The following is a 25077-nucleotide window of genomic DNA, read 5'->3' on the forward strand; positions in this document are numbered from 1 at the left end:
GAGAGAACCCAACAAATTATTTTCCATATGAAAGCTTATTAAAAATGCATCAAGCACATTTACGGGTGAGCAGAATTCAGAGTGTACACAGTATTGTCTAAACATAGTTAGTGCTTTAGTTACTTAACTTATTGAATTGCCACTGCTGTAGAAAGTGCAGTTCCCTGCAGAGTTTGTATGATTTATAATTTTTTATTATAAAATCAACTTCAAACAACATGACTGTCTTTCAGCGATTAGCCATGTGATATGATCATAATATGAAAAGGTGATAACATTACTCATTTTTTAATACTTAGGTTTTAGGTGAATCTTCTTAACAGAGAGATGGCAGAGTAAAGAGAGACCTCTCGACACTGAGCAGCAGAGCCTGACTTAAAGGTGGGATGAACTGTGTAGTTAGGAACACTGAAGGGGAAAGTGAAGCTCTGTTTTGGCAGAGGAGAAAGCCCATTTGACTGGTTCAACTACTTATGGAACTGAAATCTAAGTCAGACACTAAAAGTCTGTGTGGTCTAAATAATCATCTACCCTACACTTCTGTAGAAAACATGGATTTAGAATTTTTTTCTGGCTATTTTCTTTAAATATAACTTCTTTTGTTCAACCACAGTACTCATGACAACAGTGACAGTAACCATTTGATGTGCAAAAAATCCTTCCTAATTTATTAGAGACAAGGACACTGCAGTATGGAAGAGACCACCTGAAATGGGAAAAACTGGGAAATAAATGCATTTTAAGCTTTATTCAAAAAACAATGCAGCACAACACAAGGATCACCAGCTTTGTTACCTGCCCCCAGTTAAGTAGCATTTACAAGGTGCTTTTGCTCCAGCTAGCTGACTTTTGAAAAGCAAAATATTGGCTAAGGCTAACATTATTTCAAACATAAGGCAATATCCATTAAGAATAACAAGAGAAAAAAATAATGCATAACCTCTCATAAAAATAATTCAGACTACATTTCTCAACTATAAATAATTCTATACCAACAAAACCCCAAGGGTTTTTATTAAAAAGAAACAAAAAACAAGCATTTATTAATTTACTAAATATGTTCTAGAACTTCAGGATGACCTAAACATAAAAATGAAAATTTTGAAATGTCTGTAGAAAAACACTAAAGTTACAAGTTATCTATAAACAAGCTAAAATGTAAATTTCAGTTTTAAATCTAGACTACATTTGAAGAGCAACTTTGCAATATAAAAGTTAAACTCATTACTATAGCAATACTGCTGAGCCTATGGAAGTGAAAAATACATTTCACCAAAGCTCCACTCAAGGCAAAGATGGTGGGCTGTTGGGAAATTTCTTAAGGATGGTACTTTCACATGAAGTGGTCTTGAATATAAAAGTGTAACTTGCTTTGATTATAACTGAGAAATAACATTTAAGTCAATACATAGCCTTGTAGAAGATAAAAGTAAAAAATGCACTGAACACTATAATGCATGAACAAACTTAAAATCCATTTGTATGCACAAGAAATTAGGAAAACAATGCACTTGCTTTTTTCTTTACTGTACACATAGAATATATAATTTATCCTTTGCTTCTCAGGCAGTTCGTGTTAGTTGCACTGTATTTGCCACTTCTCAGCTTCTTTCCAAGGTTCAGTCATCACCTAGTATTTCAATACCATAGTTTCACCTAGAAATCCAAGCTGTATCTCATGCTACACTTCACTAGAAAAACAGAATATACTTATTTTAGTCAGCCTAAATTCATTTAATGGGACAAGGCTTTACAATAAAAAAAAAAAAAACCCAAAACCAAAAACCCCTTCTATAAAAGTAGGCTTTCAGCAAATGCATTTCTTCAAAACATGGACTGACTTAAAGTAGACCAGAACAAATATATTTAATATTATCATACCCCATTCTTTTATCATAAATTACTCAGGATTACTGTAAGTAATTTAAACCAGTGTCAGATGCTAAAAGCAACAAAAATGTTACACAAGAAGTTCACAATAAGGACAGAAGGTTTCAGAAAGTTACCTTTGAAACTTTTATATCTTTGTGAGACGTGGAACCTCTGAAAAGGAATTAAAAGTCAAAAAAACCTCACCATCACATAAACACACCAGAAAATACGTTTTCCTTTTGCAGGGGAAATGCATTAAACATGTATTCTTGACATTAGCTACTACAGATTCTTGGATTCCCACATAGCCCAACCCTGACAAAGATCAGGTGATCAACACAAGGTTTAACCATACTAAGTATCCCTCTACAGCCTGACTTGGTGTTTTTGGACACAGCAATGCAGAATGAGACATAAGCATAGAAAAAACTTGTGCCATAAAACTATTCAGATATGCAGACGTTACAGCACATACAGAAGTTTCAACTCTTAATATTTTGCTAAATATAATTTGTTTTGATAAACCAGAACAGGAATGATTAGTTATGGATTGAAACAGAAGAAGAAAAGCAGTTTTGGGACAAAATAGATGGTGGAATTCAGGTGAGGGGAATAAAGCCCTGAAACTATAGTGCATACAGGGAGCCCACTCCCCCCTGAAAAAATTTGGCATGATTACGATCCTAAAACTTTATTTAGCAGATCTCAGGTGATGCTAGTTTGCATGTAATACAATAGGTACTACTGAACTCAGTCCCTGATAAAGATTAACAGCTGCAATTCAAAAACTTTTGTTTCCTCCTCATTGCTCTACACAAGCTACATTTGGGTGCTGCCTAGAACACATTACTTTCAAAATCAGTTTAAATCCTTATTGATTGCACATGGTGGACTAACTTAATTTAATTTATTGTTATATCTACACATTAAGCACATGGAAAAATTCAAGCACTTGAACTTTGTTCCTAAAATCTCTAGAAGCCAGATAAAGCCTATTTATCTTATATCCATTTAGCTGTATCTGTTTTGAAGTCTTAAAAATTGATATGGTATGCAGGACTGACAGCTTTAATGGTAATAAATACTGGAAAAAAACATTCCTGAGATAGCATTATTAATCAAGTTACACTTCTCTATTTTGTAAAAAATACTAGTCATGTTAATTGCAAGGTTTCAGGTGACAATCAGCTAACAGGCTCTGCTGATTGAGAGGAGTCTTTAATGACAGTTTAGGTGATTATATTCACACTATATTTAGAGCTTGTTTGGACTGCTTGATTGAAAAAAATAACAGAAAAAAACCCTTGTAACTGAGGTTGGGATTGTTTCCTAGGAGCAAGAATGACTGGGGGACACACAAAATCTGCAGCTCTTGGATTCTGCTCCTTTAGTGGCAGAACTGCAGGCTCAGCCACCAACTGGCAGCAGGCTGCATTTGCTCAGGATGAGTGAGTCAAGAACCAGCCATACTCAGTGTTAAGTGCTAAAAAAGCACAACTACATCAACTTTGAAAATGAAAGCATACCCAACTGAAACTATTTAAAATTGAGGTATGTGTAATTACCTTGCTTTTGTGAAAGCTGCTAAGTTAGAGAATACTGTACATATCCACTGAAAATATTGTTTCCTAGATATTGCAAATAATAAAAGGATTTTGCATTGCAAAAGAACAGCAAGGTCAAAAGAGAGGATCTTCAATTTTTCATAATGTCTATTTACATATAAGTTTGCCACCATGATAAATACATTTTAGTAATAGTAATTTATTATATAATTTCTTTGCAGGCCTGCCAGATGACCCTATCTCTCTTCTCTTGCACAAAAACAAGTCCAGCAATTTGTTTGAGTCAGCTAGAACTACAATTTTTCCAGAAGTTTTGGAAGACTTCATAAAGGTGTGAGTTTGAGGCAGCCAAGATGCAGGAAAATACATACTCAGATTGCAGAAGAAAATAAAACAATTCCCACTTATTCCTGGCAATAAAAATGAATGAATGAATGTAGCTGTTTCCATTACAAAAGTGCTTGGCCATATGATTAAGACAGATGGCAGTCTGTCTTAATCAGTGTGCACTTTTCTCTTCAGGCTGTAACACTGCTTTAGCAGATAGCTCACCCTGAAGTGTCATTTCCATAACCCTGTTAAGTAAGGCTGAAGTAAACATTCTTGGATGTAGGAAAGATATACTGATCATTAATTAATTAATTACTGAGAATACACTGATATCTGCTAAATGGTTCTCCTGTGGACAGGCTGCTAACATTGCCAGAACATCATTAAAAATATTAAAATTTGTTAACTGTAAATTCCACACACAGGATTGCAGACCTGAAACTGGGACTGCATAAATAAAGGGGTTGTGCCTAGGCTGGTAGTCTCACATACTTGGTTTGAAAATAAAGTTTACTCATTCTGTGAGAAAAGAACACCTAGCTTGAAATTCTGAGGCGTGAGATATGGATGCTGTTAGTCGTTCACTACTAAGTCATAACATTATTGGGAACAGACACTTGTTAAAATGAAAATGTAAAAAGTTGGAAGTTAACCACACTGACAGCAAATTCTTGTAGTCAGAAGTTTTACCAGAAAGTTGCCTTAATGCCTTATTAGTGAACCGCTCAGGAATTTGTTCTGTTTCTGAGCCCTGCTGGTATTCAAGGAATGCTTAACAGATGGTAAAGGAATGGGAGGAAAGGGTTAAAACCAGAAGATGTGGTCAGGAGGAGGGAATAGTTTTGTTCAAAGTGACCTTGCAGCTGGGATTGCTAAAAATGTCAGTCTGGGGGAAAAAAAGCCCATTTATTATGTCTGGTGTGGTTTATCCTCTGCCTGTTTTAAGTGGAATTCCTGTGACCATAACACACTCTCATGGAGATGCACAAAGTCTTCTGTAGTAGTAAGACAGGCAGAGACCCTCCTGGTGCCCACCAGGATGAGCTAAGCCCAAGGAGCTTCTGTCCCTGTGTGTCTCTGCTGCCCTGTGTTGTGAACAAGGTTCACAATTAAATAAATCTACTCTACATTTTAGGTGTGGCTTGGAGGTTGCCTTGGTTATCACTATGTGCTGATTCACACATTACCTAACCAGCACTGACAGGAACAGACATGGGTAAGGATGTGTATCCTTATGGAATCTTCCATCTTCCTAAAGAAGCAGATCTTCACATGCCATCTTCCTCATCATCTCATGTTTCTTACTGAAGCTGTTCCACCCAGTATAAATGAATTGATACTTATTAAAGGAAAAAGAGGAGAAAAAGATTCTTTGGCCTCAGCGTTCTAGGATAATTAGGCAGGTTATTATTTGAACATGGATTTTCATGTTCCACACATAATAGCACAGTCATTAAAAGAAATGCAACAAGCCACAGATGCACAAACTCCCTGCCTGCTGAGCAGCACTCAGTGTGGTGGACCAGCAGGTCCATCCAACAAGGCCCTGGGGTTGAGCTTGAGGGCTTGCTATCTTACTAGCAGTGGAAGCTAGTGGTTTTGTGCAACCCCACTACCAAAATCACATACAGATGTTGGATACTTACAAAGATAGAAAGCAGCAGCTGCTACAAAGTACTGAGGTCTTAATAAAGTTTAAAATGCTGTACTCCAGTGTCTAGGTCTCTTTTGGAATTTCCCAAGAAAAGGCAACTTTTCCCTTTTTGGAGCACTTTTAATGAATACTGAGACTAAAGGCTTCAGTAGTACTGTATTGTCCAGGGATGTTGTTATTTGCTGCAAGAAATACTTTATATGTGTGAGAAATACTTTAGAGGCACGTACATGAGATAGTCTGTTGGATGACCACATTGCCTGAACTTCCAGTATGCATTTGAAGTTCTTCCCAAATGCCAAATCTGAAAAAATTTTAGGTACAAAGCAGAACATAATGGTTAAGTTCAACACTGATTGGCATATTATGAATAGCTGCCTGACCAAAGTGCAAAAATTATAATTATAAATGACAGTTGGAATATTTATCTGACATTAGCACTTATATTTCTCATAGTGAGGCACTACATTGTTATAAAAGTACAACTTTATGCAAGATCAAACTTCTATTCCCAAGTATGAAAAAGTCTTGATTTTTCAAATTAAGTTACAGGGTTATGGCTCTATTCTTGAGTGTGCCTGCAGATGTTATCATAGCTCCACTGAGCATATTGGTGATTGTCTCTTCCCTAAAACTCTTTGTGATTCAGTAACCAGACATCCCCGTGACAGAACTCCCCAAGAATCCAATCTCATAGTCTGTCCAAACACAGCGGTGTTAACACAAAGCACATCTCACAGCGACTTTCAATTAAATAGCCAGTCAAGGAGACTGAATTCATAGTGCTCACATTTTCATAAAGCATTGTAGTAGCAGCAGCTATTCTGAAGCTGTAAAGCCTCCTCAGTCAGCAGAAATTCAAATTCATATTTTAACAAAGAGAAGGTGATCTGAAAGTTATATGGGACTCTGTACTTTCCCATCCTGAAAATGGGAAACCTATGGTAGATAATTAAGTATTTACATGACAGAAGAGAGAATAAAGGAAATATGACAATAGCCTGTTGATAAGAAAAAAAAAAGAATACTAGATGCCCATCCTGATTTTTCATATCTTTTACTCCATTGTATTGGGGGGAAAAACAGTAGATGGGCCTCTAGCCAGAGGGTTGAATCATGAAACCTGCAGAGAGACGGGCACCTTACTTCAATCTGCAGGAAAATTTAGAAGAGTCTTCTTTTGCCAGACTAAGAATGTGCTGTCACCAGCTGAATAGTTTTCCGTGCTCCTCAGTGTCCTACTGCGTATTCCTGCATTCTACCTTGTTAGTATTAGCAACTGTGTGGCTAAAGTAAAACAGAACAGCTTACTTACATTCTGAAAAAGAAAAAAATTACTTTTTTTAGGTAGACAGCAAGCTACCTACCCACATCCTACCGAGGATGTGGGTAGCATCCTGCTCCTTTTGAGCAGCAAAATCTTTCTTCAGCTGAAACCATCCTTGAGAGATGGACAAATATAATCTTGTCTTCAGCCCTTCATTATTAATTGCTATTAACACTTAATTCTTCCTTGTCCAATACAGTTGCTTCTGGTGGATTTTATTGGCACTGCTGTAACTATGATTCCTGGAGCTCAAAAAAGGAATGATGATGGTATGATATACATACTTAATGCATGCTCCCCCAGCAAGCCCTGCAGCCTTTCCTTGCAGCTCTTAGATGGGAATTGAGTCGATGGAATGGGGTGCAGGCAACTGCTATTCTCAGTGCAAAGTGCAGAGGGATGTCAGAGAGGCTAAACTTTTGGATCTGGAATGAAGCTATACCAGTCCTGGTATAGGAACAGTAACCTCTAGGGAAGAGATACAGGAGGCAGGGAGAAGCAGCACTGCAGAAATCAGTTAAAGACTGGTTACACCCTTATGCTCATGCAGCAAAGTGATGTTACCCCTAAGGACCCATGTTTGGGGCTAGCACTTTCACTAAGCACTAACAAGATCTGTCTTAACTCTAGCTGAGAAGTGAGATCACAGGACTTTTCATGTTGGCAGATTTGTAAGAATAGGTACAGATGGAATGTCAAAAGTTACAGTTCATTAACACTGCAACTACTCCAATGTAATTTATTTTCTACCACATAACATACAAATTAGTCTTCAGTAACAACCAGATTAACAAAACACAGTTGACTGCATATGAATTAAAATTGTTTATAGTACCTTTTACACTCATCCTTTTAAGCTAGAATATTTTGTTACATCTATTACTGTAAATCCTCCAGGAAAAAACCCCACATATCTAAAGAAATTATTACGCAAGGAAAGTAGGAAATCGTCAGTTCTACATTGCTACCCAATGCTCAGGAAAAATGCTGCAGATAAAAATATTAATTTATGGGAAGTTTCATTTCCTTTGCACTTCTCTATGTATCAGCCTGCCAACCCAACCACAAATCTCACAGATGATCCATGATAATTTGTCTTGGAATTTTTCTTGTAACAGTATCTATCCAGGAGCAGCATTAAGCAAGCAGCATAACTGTTTTTGTTTTCAAAAAGCCTGTCACACTGTATTTAATAAATAACCACATACGCCATCAAGCATCTACTTATGAACAATAAGCATTCATGATCTTGCTAAGTATAATTCTAAACATGTACTGCTGCAATACTGTAATCTACTGCTTCAGTAATTATGTCACCTTTAAAAGGTCATATCATATAGAACTGAGTCCTCCCTGCCAAATACTGCATGACAAAATTATACTATAACACAGTCTACATCATGCATGAAGTACACTTCAAAAAGAAATCTGAGCAACAGTTGAACCTGGATGGATATAGCCTGCATGTGTCAAAGAAAGCTGTTATGACAGGTCTGCTGACAGCAAAGAAAGCAAAATTAGTATAAAGAAAACATTTATAAACTGACAAACTACAGATCTGAAGAAAATATAAAGTACCATTAATGGCAGAACAGGAAAAACACCACTGGGTTTCTTCTGATTATAGGGGAAAAAGCCTTTCTCCTGTTTGGGAGAGTTAGGTCTATAACAATCTTTCTATACTTGTATTGCAAAGATAACAAGTTTGGGTCTTCCTATCTGCACATAAGAATATTAAAAAAAAACCAATGCCATATGATTTCTTGCTAAATTGAATTTCTTATTTCTCCAGATCTTTAAATGATAAATATTTAGAAATTAGAAATATAAAACACAACACAACTTTTCAGCTACGTTCAAGTGGCAAAGCCACTGCTTTCTATGTAATTACACAACACCAGCAGTCAAAATCATAACATAGCAACAAACAGAATTAGGGTCAAAATGTATTTCAGAGTCCGGCTGGCAAGTATGCAAGGGTGAAAATATGAAACTTCCTGTTCATCTAACACATGACAGGTTTTTTTTCTATGCAGAGAAACAAAATCACCATTTTTAACCAATAAAACCCCCTAACATTTACAATACAATTCCTTTTATAAAGCTCTACCTGGAAAAAGTATAATCAAAACTTCTTGTAAAGCTTTTTCTCTATCTTATTAGAAAAAGGAAAAAAAAAACTCACTAGTAGCAGGGAGTCCCTAAAATGGAAGCCTTTGAAGTTGCTGTTGCTTTTATTTCACAGACCACCACTGTCACTGTAAAGGTATGAGCTAATCACACCGAGACAGCATGGCATCAGCAGCTGTATTTACTTACATTGATTCCAACTGTCAGGAGAAAAAAAGAAAATGAAAACACAGCTAAGGTTGTTAAATGCACAAACATAAATGTTTCCTTCTGACTCAGCAGCTTAAACAATAACAATATTAGTCACAAAATCCTGAGATTCATTCATTTCTGCTCCATGAATATTTCAGATCTTGCTGCAAATTTAATGGAGTCTATGCGGAGGAATGAGCAGACCCTCCAGTGAAAACATTTGTACTTCAGTACTTAATATGTAACGTATCTGCTGTATATTAGAGCTGGAGTAAATTTAACAGTATAACTGATTATATATATATAACAGACTATAGATAATAGCACAAAAATCCTGCACACCATCTGTGTTTCAAAACAAGCATGAACAGCACTGTTAAGTAGTTAAAACAGTCACGTGATAAACTAAACTCAACAAATGCTGATTGACTCACTTCAGTTTATATAGCATTGTAGATTCCATCTAAAAATCAATCTTGAATTCTCTAAAACTGAATTATTCCTGAGTGAGGCAGCTACAAATGAAAGAATGTGTTTCAGTGGTAACCTACAAATGGTGAAATCACAGGGAAGCTTTCTTCAGTAAGTGCATGCAAAACATTGCCAGGGTACACACAGATTGCTTTATTAAGGAACAATTTGATGCTATGCAAAAACAGAGCATAGTTCACTTTTAGTGAGACTGTTGAGCAAAGATTCTTTTTCTGTCTTTAGAAACAGATAAAAAATGGCTAAAAAGAAGCTAATGAACTTTGAAAAGCCCCACAGCTTTACAGACAGATGCATTCAATTGAGCCACTAAATCACAAATCCTCATATTCTGTATTGTAAAAGTTGGATAGTAAAAACTGAAATTGAAAACAGTAAAATACTTTTTTGCAACCCCAACAGATTCTAATAGTTTTTGCTTACTTTTGAGAGGAGTCTGTGCTTGATATCTTTTCTAAAAAAATTTGTGTCTGCTAAGCATAACAGAACATCATTAGCAACCTTTAAAAAAATATTCTAAGACAAAATACCAAGGCCATTATTTTTCTAATTCTGAATTCTGTCCATAACATCAGAATGGTACATTCTTAATATTATGATTTAATATACTGTCAAATTAATGATATATCAAAATAATTTACACACACTAACCCTTTCATTTATAACTAATGCATCACCACAGAGAGACCCATATTATCTAACCATATGTATTAATGCATATGTCTCATGGAAACAAGTAATTTTCACAGAATAATAGAATCAGTAAGGTTGGAAAAGATCTCCAGGATCACCAAGTCCAACCTTTCATCAAACATCACCATGCCAAAAAAAAAACATATTACAAAGTGCCATGTCCAGTCTTTTATGGAACACTTCCAGAGACAGTGACTCCACCATCTCCCTGGGCAGCCCTCCTATGCATGACTACCCTTCCAGTGAAGAAACTCCTCCTGACATCCAACCTGAACTTCCCTTGGCACAGTGTGAGGCCATTTCCCCTTGTCCTGTCACTGGCAGTCTGGATAAAAAGGCTGCCTCCCACGTGGCTACACCCTCCTTTCAGGCAGTTGTAAAGAGCAGTAAGGTTCCCCCTAAGCCTCCTTTTCTCCAGGCTAAACAACCCCTGTCCCCCAGCCACTCCTAGGATTTACCCTCTAGACCCTTCAACAGCTCCACTGCCCTTCTCTGGACTCACCCCCTTGTGTTATGAGGGGCCCAGAACTGGACACAGGACTCAAAGTCTGGTTTCACCAGTTCTGAGCACAGAGGGACAATCCCTGTCCTAGTCCCACTGGCCACACCATTGCTGATACAGGCCAGGATGCCATTGCCTTCTTGGCCACCTGGACACAGCTGGCTCACATTCAGCTGCTGTCAGCCAGCACAGCTAAGCTATGTAGGAAGTTTGCACTGTAACAGTGACTTCAAAATACACTGTTATAGGGCACTATAACATAGTGGCATAGACTAGCTAGTACAGAGTGACATAAGCACTCTAGAAAGCAAGCTATGGATGTTCCCAAACCTCTTTGAGAAATGAATCCTGGAGAATTCAGCTGCAGAAATTTGAGACATTACTGCTCTGCTCGCAGTACTGAACCTTCTATGTTCATAATCCACGCTGCAATCTTCAAAGTAGCAATCACTAGGATTTTATTAATCTATTTGCACTTGACTGCCTGAGTTATCTGAAGATAGAGCAGCCATGGAAGTAGGATTGTAGGTAGCACAGGTAGAAAACTTATCTTAATCCATTACAGATGTGTTCAGTAGGAGCTTCTCTGACAAAAGCTTTCTGTGGCCTGCAGTGAATAGTGCTACAACATGCTCTGAGGATCCAGTGACAGAAGTGAGTAAATCACTTTGTTGATGAAGTTCAATAGCAAGCCATTAAACATAGCCATTCTAGCTTGAATGGTTTATTTCCAGCTTTTAAAGATACCACCTTGAAACATAAAGCAACAATTAATCAAATGCACAGTACACAAGCATCTAAATGACTTTATTAATACATTAATGTGTGCTTTTATTACCCAATGATTTTATTTAAGTAGACAGAGAATAATCAAAATGACAAGACACATTCTTTTTACTCGCTCTCCTCTTTTGCCATTTCTTAGCTTGATTTTAGCAACGATTCCATCAAATCAGTAAGCCACCAATTTAAGAGAATGATCAAACAGATCTTCAAATACCTGTGGAATGATCCTCATTATGCTAAAGTTCTATTCCAAATGAATCCTGATGTCTCTAGACAAAGAAAGTGACAAAACCCAAAGCTATAGGTAACTGTCACACTCTAGGCATATAACTGCTCCTTTGCAGAGGTTAATGTGCTGTAAGACAGGGTGAGTGCACAGGATATTACTGACAAGGAAATCACTGTGATTATGGTTCATAACTTCCACTACAAAAAAAGGGTGACAGGATGATTTCTAATCATTTGTCTTCACATCCAGTCAGTCAACCAAAATTCCTTGAAGGTTTGTACTACCAGGGATGGTTGCATGTACTGTCTATTCAAACGTATTCTCAGCTGTTGTGGAACAAGTGAGAATGGTCCATAAGGACTTCTTGTCTCTTCATTAAAGCTTTGAAATAGTCTCCACTACTCCTCAAGCCCCTTTCCTTTCATGTCAGCATTTTCATGCAATTTTCTTTTCAAGAGAAAACCTTGACTAAATCTTTGAAAGACAATTAAATATTCTCAGCATAAATTTTATCTGTAGAGTCATAGTTCCACTTCCAGCCCGTTATTCCAAATGTCTGACAAATATATTTTTAAGTGGCAAGGCAAAGGGCCTGTTCAATGGTTACTATTCATCACTTCTGGCTACTCAGTTCGTAGGAAAACAAGCAGACCATAACAGCCATTAAATGCTAGAAACAACCATTTTTAAGAAGTAATAACTGGTGGAACTTAGCACTGTCCTCTTCTAAGTTGAGATGCTAACAGGACAAAAGGAATTAAATGCAGTCTACTACTTGCTCAGTTGGTCGACTTAGCAAAGGGTTTGAAACCATGAAGTGAAACTGAGTGAATCCTGGAATTTTATTACATGCAGCACCTAAGAAAAAAAGAAAACAAGATTCTAATTTACTACATTTGGGGTTAGTCTCTCTGTCACTGTATTTTATAATCTAAAGATCCAGTTACTAATTCTACTACAGTGGTATAATTATTCTTTTACAAAATGTTTAACCCAAGACATCTTGAAAGTATTTAATTTTAAAGTTAAAATACAATACTGCTGGCTGTTGTAGTGCAATTAATGCCCTTATAGTACAATTCAAAACAGTAACACAAGTCAGGAAAATCTCTCTCTCTTTCAATCCTGATTAATTTAATGAGTTCCTTCAACACTAATCTCTTAAACACAGAACTATAGGAAGTAGCAGATCAAAGATAAGCAAAGCAGTCTAACTAAATAATCCACATTGATTAGCAAATTGTATTTCCCACTGATCTAAGAGTTCACTAATGAGATGCCTGGCAAAATGACTACTCTTAGATCGCTTTGAAGCTATGCTTAACATTCATATTCTCTCTCCCTTATGCCATATCTAGGGAAGGCAAAGCAGTCTTTTTTTAAAACCTTCAAATTAATCATATACAGTCCAGGAAAACAAATGAAGGTCGTAAATATTTTTGGGTTTTGCTAAGACTTCCATAAATTTTGTGAAAGTCTAAGACATCAAAATGCAAAATTAAATTATCTCCAGTCTGCACTAGGACACAGCTGCCCTCCTAACCAGCATTCCATACTGTGAATGGCCGGTACTGCTGCAGTCTTCAAAGAATAGTTAAAGACTTTTTAAAAACTTCTGCTCAGTTTTGTGCATCAGTGACCTAGTTAGGTCAAGCACCTTTGTCTGCCCAACAAAATACATACCATAACTTCCAGTTGTATTGGCACAAATGATAGCACCAAAGAACTTTGGAGCATACTTCTGGATTCTGGAAATAACTTTCTGACAGGCTACTTTTGGGTCTGTTCCCATCCTCATATATTCCACAGCTTGGTAACTAAAAAAAACCCAACCCCGTACCCAGAAAATTAGCCATATTTAGGTTACATAATTTAAAATACCACAGAAGAGACACTGGTTTCTTTGAATAATGGAAACACGTGATAATTTTTAAGCCAACTTCTTATTGGCAATTATTACTCAAATTGTACACAAAAAGCAATTAAAAACAAGACTAAAAGGGACTACAAGATAACATCTATACCATGCATCATTCCATGGCAGGTCAAACCAAGACAGAACTCTGATCCTTTGCCGTAGAAGAGGCTAAGCAAAAGATCAGTTAAAAAACTGCAAGGAGCAGTGGCTTAGAAGACTTAGTGGCTTCTACTTTTCATCACATGATTTGATTTAACACTAGAAGTAATTGCTAATTTTCAGAAAGGCTAATGTCAAGATAATTTTTTGAGGAAAACTCAGTATTACATTACTGATAAATTATTGAGTTCAGTAAGCATTAAAAAAATCTTTCAGAAAAAAATTAAGTTTCTGAAAACATCAAAAGTGACAGATTTTCTTTATTTTATGAATATGAAGGTACCATGTTTTGATCAGGACTTTGAGCCACTTTCAAACTTTTTGCAAAATGATTAAAAAAGCCTCCTTATTCTAAGAGTAATCAAAATTAATTTCCTTTATATTGAAAGAAATTGCTTGAGATGAACCAGTTGCATTTCCAAAATGTCCTGAGGTAAAAGATTACTTATGTTGCCATTTTCTTTCAGAACCTGAAGATTAAATGATAACTCATGTCATAACTTACAAGCAAACAACATTTTATGCTTTGATGAAAGATGCATATACCAAGACAAACTCATTACACTAAGACATCTACAGATTGCATTAATTACATACGTTATCAAAGTACCACAGTAAAGAAAAACTCTTGCATTTTGAGATTCCCTATTATCTTTGATTTATTTATTCTAACAATCAAAAAGGTTCAAGTTATCTAAAGACTATCTGATATAAAGCTGTATTTCATTCTTGACTAATCAAAAACTCAGCAAGAAGTTACCACCTCAATGAGGACATACACAAAATATTAACAATTTTGCCCTTTATTTGACACTTCCTTCACTTCTGGGAGGTTAATTCTTGTCTTTGTTTTCATGTGGGAATATCTAAATATCATGGAATTAGTAAAAATCTTTATCTATAAGGAACCAGTAATTAACCACCTAGTCTGGTAATTAACCCACTGGTGCCAACATTAAATGTTTTAAGCATTACAGACAAACACTTCAGGCTGCTTAAGTGCAATCTAAGCTTTTACTGACTAACCTTATAGTGGAGATCAACTCACTACTCATCTTGGTATCTTGTATGACAAGATAGATAATTCATGAAGTTGTCAACTGCCTTGTGTTTGAAAGACCGACTCAGAACAGATTGAAATTCACTGACAACATCTGTAATTATGCAACAGCCAGCAGGCTTTCTTGGCTGCCAAAGTTTCAGAGAAGTTGCCCGAGTGATATGAAGGCCACTTCTATATTATCCTTCAAGCATCAGTGCCCATTATGTTCAGCATGGACTTCCATAATTGATTCCTGCTGAGACCGACCCACGAGGATGCTCACGAAGAGAGACATTTCTTACAGTTTATGCAACCACTGTGACAACACTAAAACACCTCTTTCAGTTTCAAATTAGATGCAATTACAAAGGATTGCTGCAGTGATACCTCCTGAGTGAGCTGAGACCCACAGTTCATCCTTTCTACAATTTATGATACTTTCCCACACGCAAAATGCTTTGGAGAAGAAAGCTAATCGATTCTGCTAAAAAGCATACAGGTTGGAAATATACTCATTACCCACTGCCTGTTTGCTCACAGCTTGGCAGTATTAAGGGATCTGTCATCAAGATATTTAAGTCTCTTCTTTTAAAACAGATAAAAAGGGTAACTTGGTTCTGCTACTATTCTTTCCCCTTCCACTCCTTCCTTTACTCCCACTTCAGCAGCCACTAAGTCAGACCATATTTTTAATCTATTTCTTCATTTGCTGAGTCCACATTTTGCTGCAGAAATCTAGCAAAGTCTGCCCTAAAGACAAACCTGGGTAAGAAGCGCATCATGATGTCACCATCCCCAGTGGCTGCAGCTCCTCCGGCGGTACTATCCGCGTAGGATCCTGCTCCAGCTATTGGAGAATCTCCTACACGCCTGTAGTGAACAATGGAAAATAAAAACCAAACTTTGTCAGCCTTACTGCCTCCAGCTGACTTAGCATTAAACCCACAGGAGAACAGAACAGGTAAAGAGGTCAATTCACTGCAGTCAAAAGTCTTGTCTTAAGACTACCTGTAAAAATGATCTGTGACAACCTGACTGACCCGAGGCTTAATCCACCGCCAATGCATAACTGTCTGTTATTATACTGACAATAGTTAAGCCAGTGAGCTTTAGCCTGTGGGCAACAGTAAGCAGCTGGGGACATTAATATGTTCAATAACTTGTTGCTAAATCCAGAAGTTGTCTGACTTGGTTGACAGACAATAATCCTAACTGCGTAGAAAAAGCATCTCAAAGACATAACACAAGCCTGAGGCTCTGATTTTATGTACATTTCTTAGGAGACTGTGCGCCTCTCCAAAACGCTTATTTGTCCCTGGTGCCTTGCCTTACAAGTTGTCTCACAGCTGTGCCAGTTGTTTGTGCCTCTATATGGTGAATTAACCAAGCTGAAAAACAAGCATTCCCTCAAATGCAACATGTACTCTTGCAACTGAATCAGTTTCTCAATATCAGGATTTATGGCAAGTGTACAAAAAAAGTTTTGTGATCTACAGGTAAACATTTTAAGCCCCAATGACAAGTTTAACATAGGAAACAAGGTGGGAAAAAAAGCTTTTTTGTAAAATCAGAGATACTAACCCTGGAAGTTTGTGGATTGCACCATTAGTAGATGTCCCAGAAGCAACGGTTCCACTCACACCAATTACAACCATACCTAAGATTTTCAACAGGAACAAAACATATTCAGGAACACTACTAGCACATTTATTTAGTTGACACTAACAACTTGCTAATTCTTCGTATCATAAAGACCATCACACAGAAAGTTATTGCTCAACTTAGAAAAATCCAAACTAAACCAAAAAGTGCAAGTTTCGAGACTATGAAGTATAAAGATATGAAAGACATGAACCTGTAACTGCTCTAGTCCTTTGTCTGATCTGCTCATTAATCAACTTACAGTCTTAGCAATTAACAATCCTCAATCAGTAAACTCTCAGAAGTTTTAGGGCCAACTGCTGCTAATTTGTTTTAGTACTAGTTTCTGTAGAAATTTACTGATTTAGAAGAAAGCCAGGACAGAAGAAAAATGAAAGCAAACTTTTTAAGTTTAAGGAGTGTGAAAAACACTGCTTTTAGTTGGCAAAACGAGTAATGGTATACTCACTTCTACCACTTCAAGGCCTTTTAAGTTGGTCTGACAGCACACCATAATCAAGACAAACATAATTATTTTAAACTTAGTCAGTTTCCTAAGCATCCACAGCAGCCCAAGCAATTATGCCAAGCTATCTATGGGAAAAGCAGCAGGGCAATGAACAAGAGTTAATGGCAAAAAATGAAGGAAGTGTCTGTGCAGCCAGTGAACTTGAAAAAAACAAAAAGAAATCCTACTTTTAGGCACTCCATCCTAACACATAAGTAACAGAATCTTGAAACCTCTATAAACAGAAAATAATTCCTATATTAAATACTCTTCTTTAAATAAGTATGATTTAATTGTTAGAGGAATGAGGAAAAAAAGATCAGCATCAGAGTTACCAAAAGTTGTTACCAATAGTATCATGGTTATGAACACTTCTTTGTGAGCTGGTCTGTTCTTCTTTATAAGTTACTTCTTCACGCCGTTTATACGGTCCACAGGACTTTGAAGAGTCTGGCACCACATTCTGTAATTAGTTGGTGATTTGCATGAATATATAACATATTCAATATAGATAAATTAAAAAATACTTCAGTCAATAGCTATAATCTACCATAAAGGCATTAGATGTCCAGTACTTAAACCACAGAGATGTACTGAGATCCCAAAAATTGTTTTGCTTCATGAATAAAGACTGATTTCTGGTATTATACAGTAAAAAGATTTTCCTGGAAAAGTTATGTTGTTCAAATTAAGGACTCTCTTTTGCTCAACTGACTGGTCAAAAAAAACCCCAAACTAGTGTACAAACATGTAGAATTCTGTAACACCCAAGCAAAAAAAGCCCCATTCAAAAAACAAGCCAAGCTCACCACAACAGGCAAGTTTAATGGACATCTGCACTAACCTGATGTATTCAAAGATGCATAATGCCTCTAAACTATTTAAAGACGTTAATTATTTCTGTAAGATTTTTTTTCAGAAATTTACACATGCATCAAAAAACACATGCATTGTTTATTTAGGTAAGTCCTGTCCCAGTCAAGAACTAATTAACTCCCACACCAAAACACTGCTGCAGCAAGGTCAAAAGCAGCAGGAGCTAAGAAATAATAACTAGACACATACACTCCCAAGTCTAGCAAGTGCTTCGTAATACTAAGCTTTTTCTGTATAATAGACAAAAATTCTTTTTCTTCACATGTAACGGGTAACTTCAATATAAGCTGAAAGGAAGAAGGACTACTGACTTTTTAAATCCCCCCTTCACTGCCATCACTGCACTGTACCTTCCAGTAGTTTGGCTGACAGCTTTGATTAAGCCACTCTGAATACAGCGAAAGGGATTTCTGGGTAGTTAAGTCTTCATATGGAAACCCCATTTTTACAGCAAACAGGGAGGCTTGAAAAGCAAGAACAAAATAAAAAAGAAACACTGATTTATTCACAGTTTTATGGGTTTTATGATAATGTATTCATGTTATGCTTTTTTAGAAATCAAGAAATTTGACATCCTTTTTGGAGATGAGAAATACATCTTCAGGGAGCAGTTTCAGCCATTAGAATGATGTAGAACTGCAGTAGCCAACTCTTGCTTCACAGGCAGTGACATAAAAGTTTTCCCATTGAAAGAGAAACAAATTCAACTCTGTCAATCAACTGGACACAATTAAGAGTATGAAACAAGAACGGCCTAGGTGTCACAAATAAATCATCCAAATATAGGTGTATTTTCCCTAAAAAGCAAGTTTTTATCAAATACAAATAACATAACACTATGTTTGCCATTAAAACTGATACCTGAAGAAAGGAATCCACCAGCTTACATCACATTACACTTCGTCCTAGCAGCTTTAGAAGTGACTGCTTCCTTGTTTTGAAAATTAATATAGTATGTGACAAGAGAGCAAAAGAAATACCAACACAAGCAACGAAAGAATGCTACACTTCTAAGAATGACTTATCATTAGGCAAAGAAAAAGAAAAAAGATCAACTCTTCTGTCATCTTCTAGCTGTAGATACTTTTGATATTACCCAGTAACAGATACTGTTGCTAGGTGCAGATGCTTGAATTAATATTCTCAATCCTTGATAATAATGTCACTATAATACACAGCTGAACAGACTTATCCAGTCCAAGAATTAAGAGAAGCCTTCAATTATTTCTGGACTGCTTTTCTATGTTTTTCTTAAAAACTGACACAAGTATCAGCACTCAGAGGAAAAGAAAACTGACAGCTTCAATTAAATAAATACTTATAGAATAAACAGGCAGAATTTGGGGGTTTTGTTGTTGTTTTGCTTTGGGTTTTTTTTTTCCCTAAGATAAAATTGTGCTTGTGAATGTTTGTCAAGAATTATTTCATAGTTTTGAAACATTCTTTTTATTCCAGGAAGCAGAGTTCCTAATTTTGCATCTTGAATAAAAAAAGCCTACAGAGATTACATGCATTTATATAAAAAGATTTTACTGTTCTAGCTATCTTTTCTGTAATAGAAGTACTTCTATTTAGAAATACAAGTATTTTTATTTTGTTCTCTCACATGCCAGTTTGAAGGTTCATATGGATTTTCCTTTTATTCATCTTCATCTGGTGAAGACAATCAGAGTTTCTCTTATCCAGGTTCTGATTTCCACAAAAAATACATTTCTTCAAAAGAAATAGTCTTTCTCAATTTCTCCACTGTTTTCATTAACATTAAATACCATCTCAATTTTTTACTCAGATGAATCTTTAGCTTTCACATCTTTCTTTTGCCATTACTGCTAGGTGTTTTCTTCTGAGCAAGCTATCACTGACAGTAAGTATTCAGCATAATAAACTTGTCCACATGCCTCCAGTAGGCAAAGAGGTACCTTCTTAGATTGGAAGATGGATCTAAAATCAGCACTTTAATCCTTCTGTTTCTTCATTTTCCTTATCCTTTCTGTTCATTCTCCTGATTAAAATTTAAAAATACTGTGGTAGCTAGCAATGAGGGGCAAATGAGTATTAGGAGTACTTCTCCCTCAACTATTTAACACCTGACCAATTTCTTTTTCTGCACTACATGTGAAATTTCTCTTAGAAAAGCTATCATCATTGTCAATTGCCTTAAATTAAATAGAACCTACAGGTTTCTCTGTTCAGACCTTCAGTCAAATTGTATCCTCACCTCCCAAAATTGTTCCATTTTACTCCATCAAAAAAATGCTCATGTACTTACTTTTGCACCTGCTAATTACTTCAAGAATATTTTATCTTTTCTTATCAATTTCAAATCAATTGAATCACCATTAATGCTCAGATGTCATTTTTCAGACTTATCTGCATATTTCCTTCTGAGCAGGTAGAGGCTCAGAGCAGGCTTCTTAAAAGCCAAGAAACCTGTTCACCACTCACACACCTCTGGGGAATGAACAGCTCTTTTTCATACTGGTACTACTCTACCAACAGCAGCCTGTATTTAAAAAGCTCAACTAATCCTCCAATTTGCTATTGCTCTTTTGTTGTGACTGGGAGTACAACCTTTACTGAGCTTTTTTTACATTTAAGTTCTCACTAATACTTTTAAACTATGAAATACACTAATCACACTCAATATATACCAAAATATTAGAATTTAACTCCAGTTTCTATTAATTCTGCCATTCCATAGAAAAAGTTACTGGTTTTAAATGCAACATTTACATCTAACAGTTTCTATAGTGACTTTTAATAAATCATCTTTGGTAACGTGGATATCAGTGATATTAGCCTTGGGATTACAAGTCAGTATTTGCAGTTAAGCTAATGGAAAAAAACAAACATACAACTATTTATTCTGTCTAAAAATAAACCTATTTCATGGACACAGAATGAAAGAATAAACACTTTTGAACTATTTGAGTAGATTGATTTGATTGTCAAGAAATTCTACCTGTGTTACTGAGATGAAAACATGGCAATTCTATTATGAAGTGTTTTAAAATGAGGATTTGACTTGGAAACAGTTAAAGGAATAATTACCTGACTCTCCCACTAGTAACGTATGCTTAGTGTATTCAATGACCTTTCGTGCTACACCAATCGCATTTTTCACACGCCTGAGATCTGCAACAGCCCCAACTTCCATAGTGTTGCTAGAAACAAGGAATATTTAAAACTTATTATAACTACAAGAATAATTGCACATTTTTTACTAGAGAAAATCTATTCTCATCTAAAGCAAAAAGTTTGCTCCTTTACCATAATGCTTCAATTGTTTTATGCCACAGACAGATGTCACTACATTAGTAAGGAAAGACTTCCTACCTATATTGTTTCCTTTCACAGGCATGGAGATGTCACTCAAGAAACAGTATTTCCATTCACAGCAATATTTTCAGTAGAGTAACTATTTTGTTACATAAACTCGTAACATGAATTGCATATTTGCAATTACTTTTTAATCACAACAGCTTTAAACAGCAAATAAATTATTGAAGACAATTGCTCCAAAAGAGAAATATTTATGGACTGAATGCAAAGGGAAAGCTAACAATGCTACAAACCATCTGTTTCAGCTGCTATACCTAGAACTGGATTAATGCACTACAAGTGAAGAGTCATTTCCTACTCTTCCACAATCAGGTATGTTATTTTTCCTTGTTCCACAAGTTAGCTTGCCCCATAGTCAGCCCCAAAGCACCAAGATCCTGTAACAACCTTTAAGTGTGCTAAAAGTGGCACGTGTGAGAAACAAGTTAATGGAAGTTGGCTTTCACTTGGTGTTGCATGAATTGGTATTACTAATTATACTGCTAATTAAATATTATTATGTCAATATTGACATAGTGATATGTGCTGTGGAGTGGTTGATATTGTTGCAGTGGCCTGGTTGTGAGGATGGTTCTGTGTGTTGTGGTGTGGGTTTGTGAGTTCACATCGGACAGACTGTTGCTGTCCTAACCTTTGAGACACAACCTTAAAAGCAGCAGAACTCATCCAGTGATGGCCCTGAGGACCACACTGATGAAACTGTGTGGGCACCCAGGAGGGGACATGGGGCGAGACTATGTAAAATCAAATCAAATATGCAGCAAGCTGATGGAACACCAGGGGTATAAAACACAGAGCTGCCAGATGAGCCTCTGGTGTTCGGCCATGCTCCCAGCACTGTCCCTTTTGCCTTGTGAACTTTTTTATTCTTCTCAATAAAACTCTTATAATGCATTCCCACTTGGGGTCTGAGTTGTTTATAACGGCAGGGATCATTCTCTTCTCTGTACAGTTTCCTTACCCATCCATAATCATTGCATCCAGAGTTGTTTCTCCACTTTCATCTGGGCTTCCTCCGTACCCCACGCTCCCATCACACTGATCGATCTCACACTGACCACAGCCTCTCTCGATCGCATCCAGCTCTGAACCTCCCGACTCCAATACTCTCCAAGCTGTAATCAATACAAATAATTAAATGTCACTAGGGAAAAGAGTTTCCACTGCAGCTTGAAGATAGACATGATGCAGGTGCATTACATAAGTGGATAAAAAGCAGTAAACTATAAATTACAGATTATGAAGTCAAAATATAATCAAAGAATTGGTTATATTTTCTAAATTCACTATTCACTTTTCTAAATATTCTTTTCCTTGCGTATCTGATTAGTATTTCTGACTGAGAAAGACTGAGAGTTTTTTTTTTGACTGAGGTATTATTTATTAACCCTTATCACAAGCTCTCTATATCAAATGCCCTTCTCTGTCCAGAACCAATCATTACTTTATCACCACTTGTTTAAAGCCTTCTGGGAGAAGAAAGAGAGGGGAAAAAAATCTTCCAATGCAAAAAAATAACAAAAAAAGGCCAAAAAAAAGGCTGCTCTCAAGAGCTTTGTATGAGAGTATTAAGTGTCCAACTGCAGAATAAAAAGGTATAAATCTACATCAGTAACTATGTAAGCACAAAAGCAAAATGAAAATTATATATAAGAAATTAAGTCTCCACATTGTCCTGTTCAACCCTTGGTGTTCCATTCTTCAGGATCTAGATCATGGTGCAGCTTTGTAAGACACTGCAGATGTGTCAAACGACATGACTTGGATGCACTGAGCCTGAAGGCACTGCAGATAGATTTCACAAGGATGGACCTCAGGCAACATCTTCTAAGGTGCTTGAGATTGCTGCCAATGACAATCACAGTCCTGCTTACTCCAATTTGTGCTGGCTCTGGCACTCCATCACCTGACAGACCCAGCACAGGGGAGGCAGCATATGCCAAGAAGCCTAATCATCACAGATGCTTCACAAGTACTACATGAAGTTGCCTGCACCAGGGAAAAAATAAGACTTAATACTATGCATCCAACTGCACACATGCTTGCCTCTATTACAAACTTCAGTGTGATGAGTATTGTCTGATTCCTATTACCTTTGTTGCTGTATTACCTATTACCTTTAAGCCTTAGCACAGGATTTCAGAAGCTGCAAAGCCAAGGGCCTTGCAATTTTCATGACTGTGTTTCATTTCTGACCATTAAAAGGCTTTACTGCTAACTCGTTTCACAAGCAAGCATTCTGTACTAAGGGGTTGCTTACAACTCGGCTGTAATAAAATAATCTGCAAGTCTTTAAAAATTACTATTCACAGCCAATGTATGTTGCCATAGGAAAGCCTGCTTTGACGGTCCCTAACACATCACCAAACAACAGTTTCAAAGAAAAAATATAACTACCTAATTCTTTAGAGGAAGCTCAAAAAAAACAAAAAAAACAACAAAACATTAAATAACACTGCACAAGAGTGCAAACCACATTATTAACAAAAGCATGTCTTTGATCTAGCTTTTTCGCAGTTCGTAACTCCCCTCTTTAGTTTTTGTGGCTTTTGGTCGGGATTTTTAGCGTTACTTCCCATCGTGGAAAGTGAAACCATTTGCTCGCAGGTTCCTAGCGGCACAGAGACGGACGGGCAAGCTCGGGCGCTGGGCCCTTCCGTAGGAAGGGTAACCCTTTCCAAGCCGGCCGAGGCGCCTCCCGCCACCTCCGCGCCGGCAGCGGGGCTGCCCCTCAGCCGTGACGGGGCAGCGCGGCGAGCAGAGCCGGGGCTCGGCAGCCAGCGCCGCTTGGCAGCCGGGGCACAGCCCGCTCCTTCTGGTCACGCTTCAGCCCAGTCACGCCTCAGAGACTCGTTCTTCCTTAACCAGCACCAACACTCGGGTCCGCCCGGCAGCCCCGAAGCAGGAGGGCGCTCCCGAAAGACACAGCACCGCCCCACCCGCCCCGCAGCAGCCCGGGGCACCGCCGGGACACCTGTCTCTGCGGCCGTCCTAAACGCCCAGGTGTTGATGACTACAGGCAGAGCGGCAGCTGAGGCGGCGCCCGCCGGCGTCAGCACACCGAGGAAGAGGAGCGCGACCATCACTCCCTGCCAGTCCCCGCCGTGTCCCGCCGCCATCGCCGCTCGGCCCGGCTCCGCTCCGCTCCGCCGCCTCCAAGCCGGCGGCGCAGGCGCGCACGGCGCGGCCGTGTCCCCGCTGCCTGCGGGCGGTGCGAACCGGGCCGGGCCGGGCCCGGCGGTGACTGCAGCCCGGCGTCGGGCTCTGCAGTCCCGGAAACGGTGTTGTGGCTAGGAAGAGCTAAACCCTCGGCAGAGACCGAGGCCCACGCCCACAAATACAGTTTGTATTTCGCAGAATCATAGAATGGTTTGGGTGGGAAGGGACCTTAAAGATCACGTGGTTCCAATCCCCCTTCCGTAGGCAGGGACACCCTCTAGTTGACCAAACTGCTCAGAGACCCATCCAACCTGGTCTTGAACTTGAGGAATGAGGCATGCACAGCTTCCTCGAGTAGCCTGTTCCAGTCCCTCACCACCCTCACAGTAATGAATTCTTTCCTAATACGCAATCTAAGCCTACTCTGTTTCAATTTGGGCCCATTCCCCTTGTCTTGTCACTACCTGCACTTCTATATAGTCTTCATCTTTCCAGTAAGTTCCCTTCATGTACTGGAAAGCTGCAATGAGGTCACCCTGAAGCCTTTCCAGGCAGAATAACTCCAGTTATTCTGCTTATTCTGCTATCTCAGCTTTTCCTCTTAGGAGAGGTGCTCCATCCTTCTGATCAACCTGATGTGGCCTTGCTCCAACTCTTTCCTGT

General features: G+C 37.8%; 1 protein-coding gene across 1 annotated transcript; it reads right to left on the bottom strand.

The window, feature by feature from the left end:
* Positions 1-11462: 11462 nt before the first annotated feature.
* AGA (aspartylglucosaminidase) lies at positions 11463-24423 on the bottom strand. Its single transcript, XM_066549062.1, has 9 exons — positions 24230-24423; positions 22217-22370; positions 20965-21077; positions 18264-18376; positions 17386-17500; positions 16470-16545; positions 15651-15758; positions 13453-13586; positions 11463-12627 (listed from the first exon to the last, which is right to left on the bottom strand). Exons 1-9 carry the CDS (start codon positions 24372-24374, stop codon positions 12527-12529), a joined length of 1059 nt encoding a protein of 352 aa, XP_066405159.1. The 5' UTR covers positions 24375-24423; the 3' UTR covers positions 11463-12526.
* Positions 24424-25077: the final 654 nt, after the last annotated feature.

This window comes from Molothrus aeneus, chromosome 4 (assembly GCF_037042795.1).
Source record: "Molothrus aeneus isolate 106 chromosome 4, BPBGC_Maene_1.0, whole genome shotgun sequence".
NCBI classification, from domain to species: Eukaryota; Metazoa; Chordata; class Aves; order Passeriformes; family Icteridae; genus Molothrus; species Molothrus aeneus.

Bases quoted from the DNA above. Each gene is read 5' to 3' on its own strand.
- AGA (XM_066549062.1), bottom strand. From the start codon at position 24,374: ATGGCGGCGGGACACGGCGGGGACTGGCAGGGAGTGATGGTCGCGCTC. The intron at 17,501-18,263 runs GTACAGTGCAGT...AACTAATTACAG, and splicing joins GTCAGCCAAACTACTGGAAG to AATGTGGTGCCAGACTCTTC. The intron at 12,628-13,452 runs GTATGTATTTTG...TTTTTTTCTTAG, and splicing joins CAATACAACTGGAAGTTATG to GTGCTGCATGTAATAAAATT.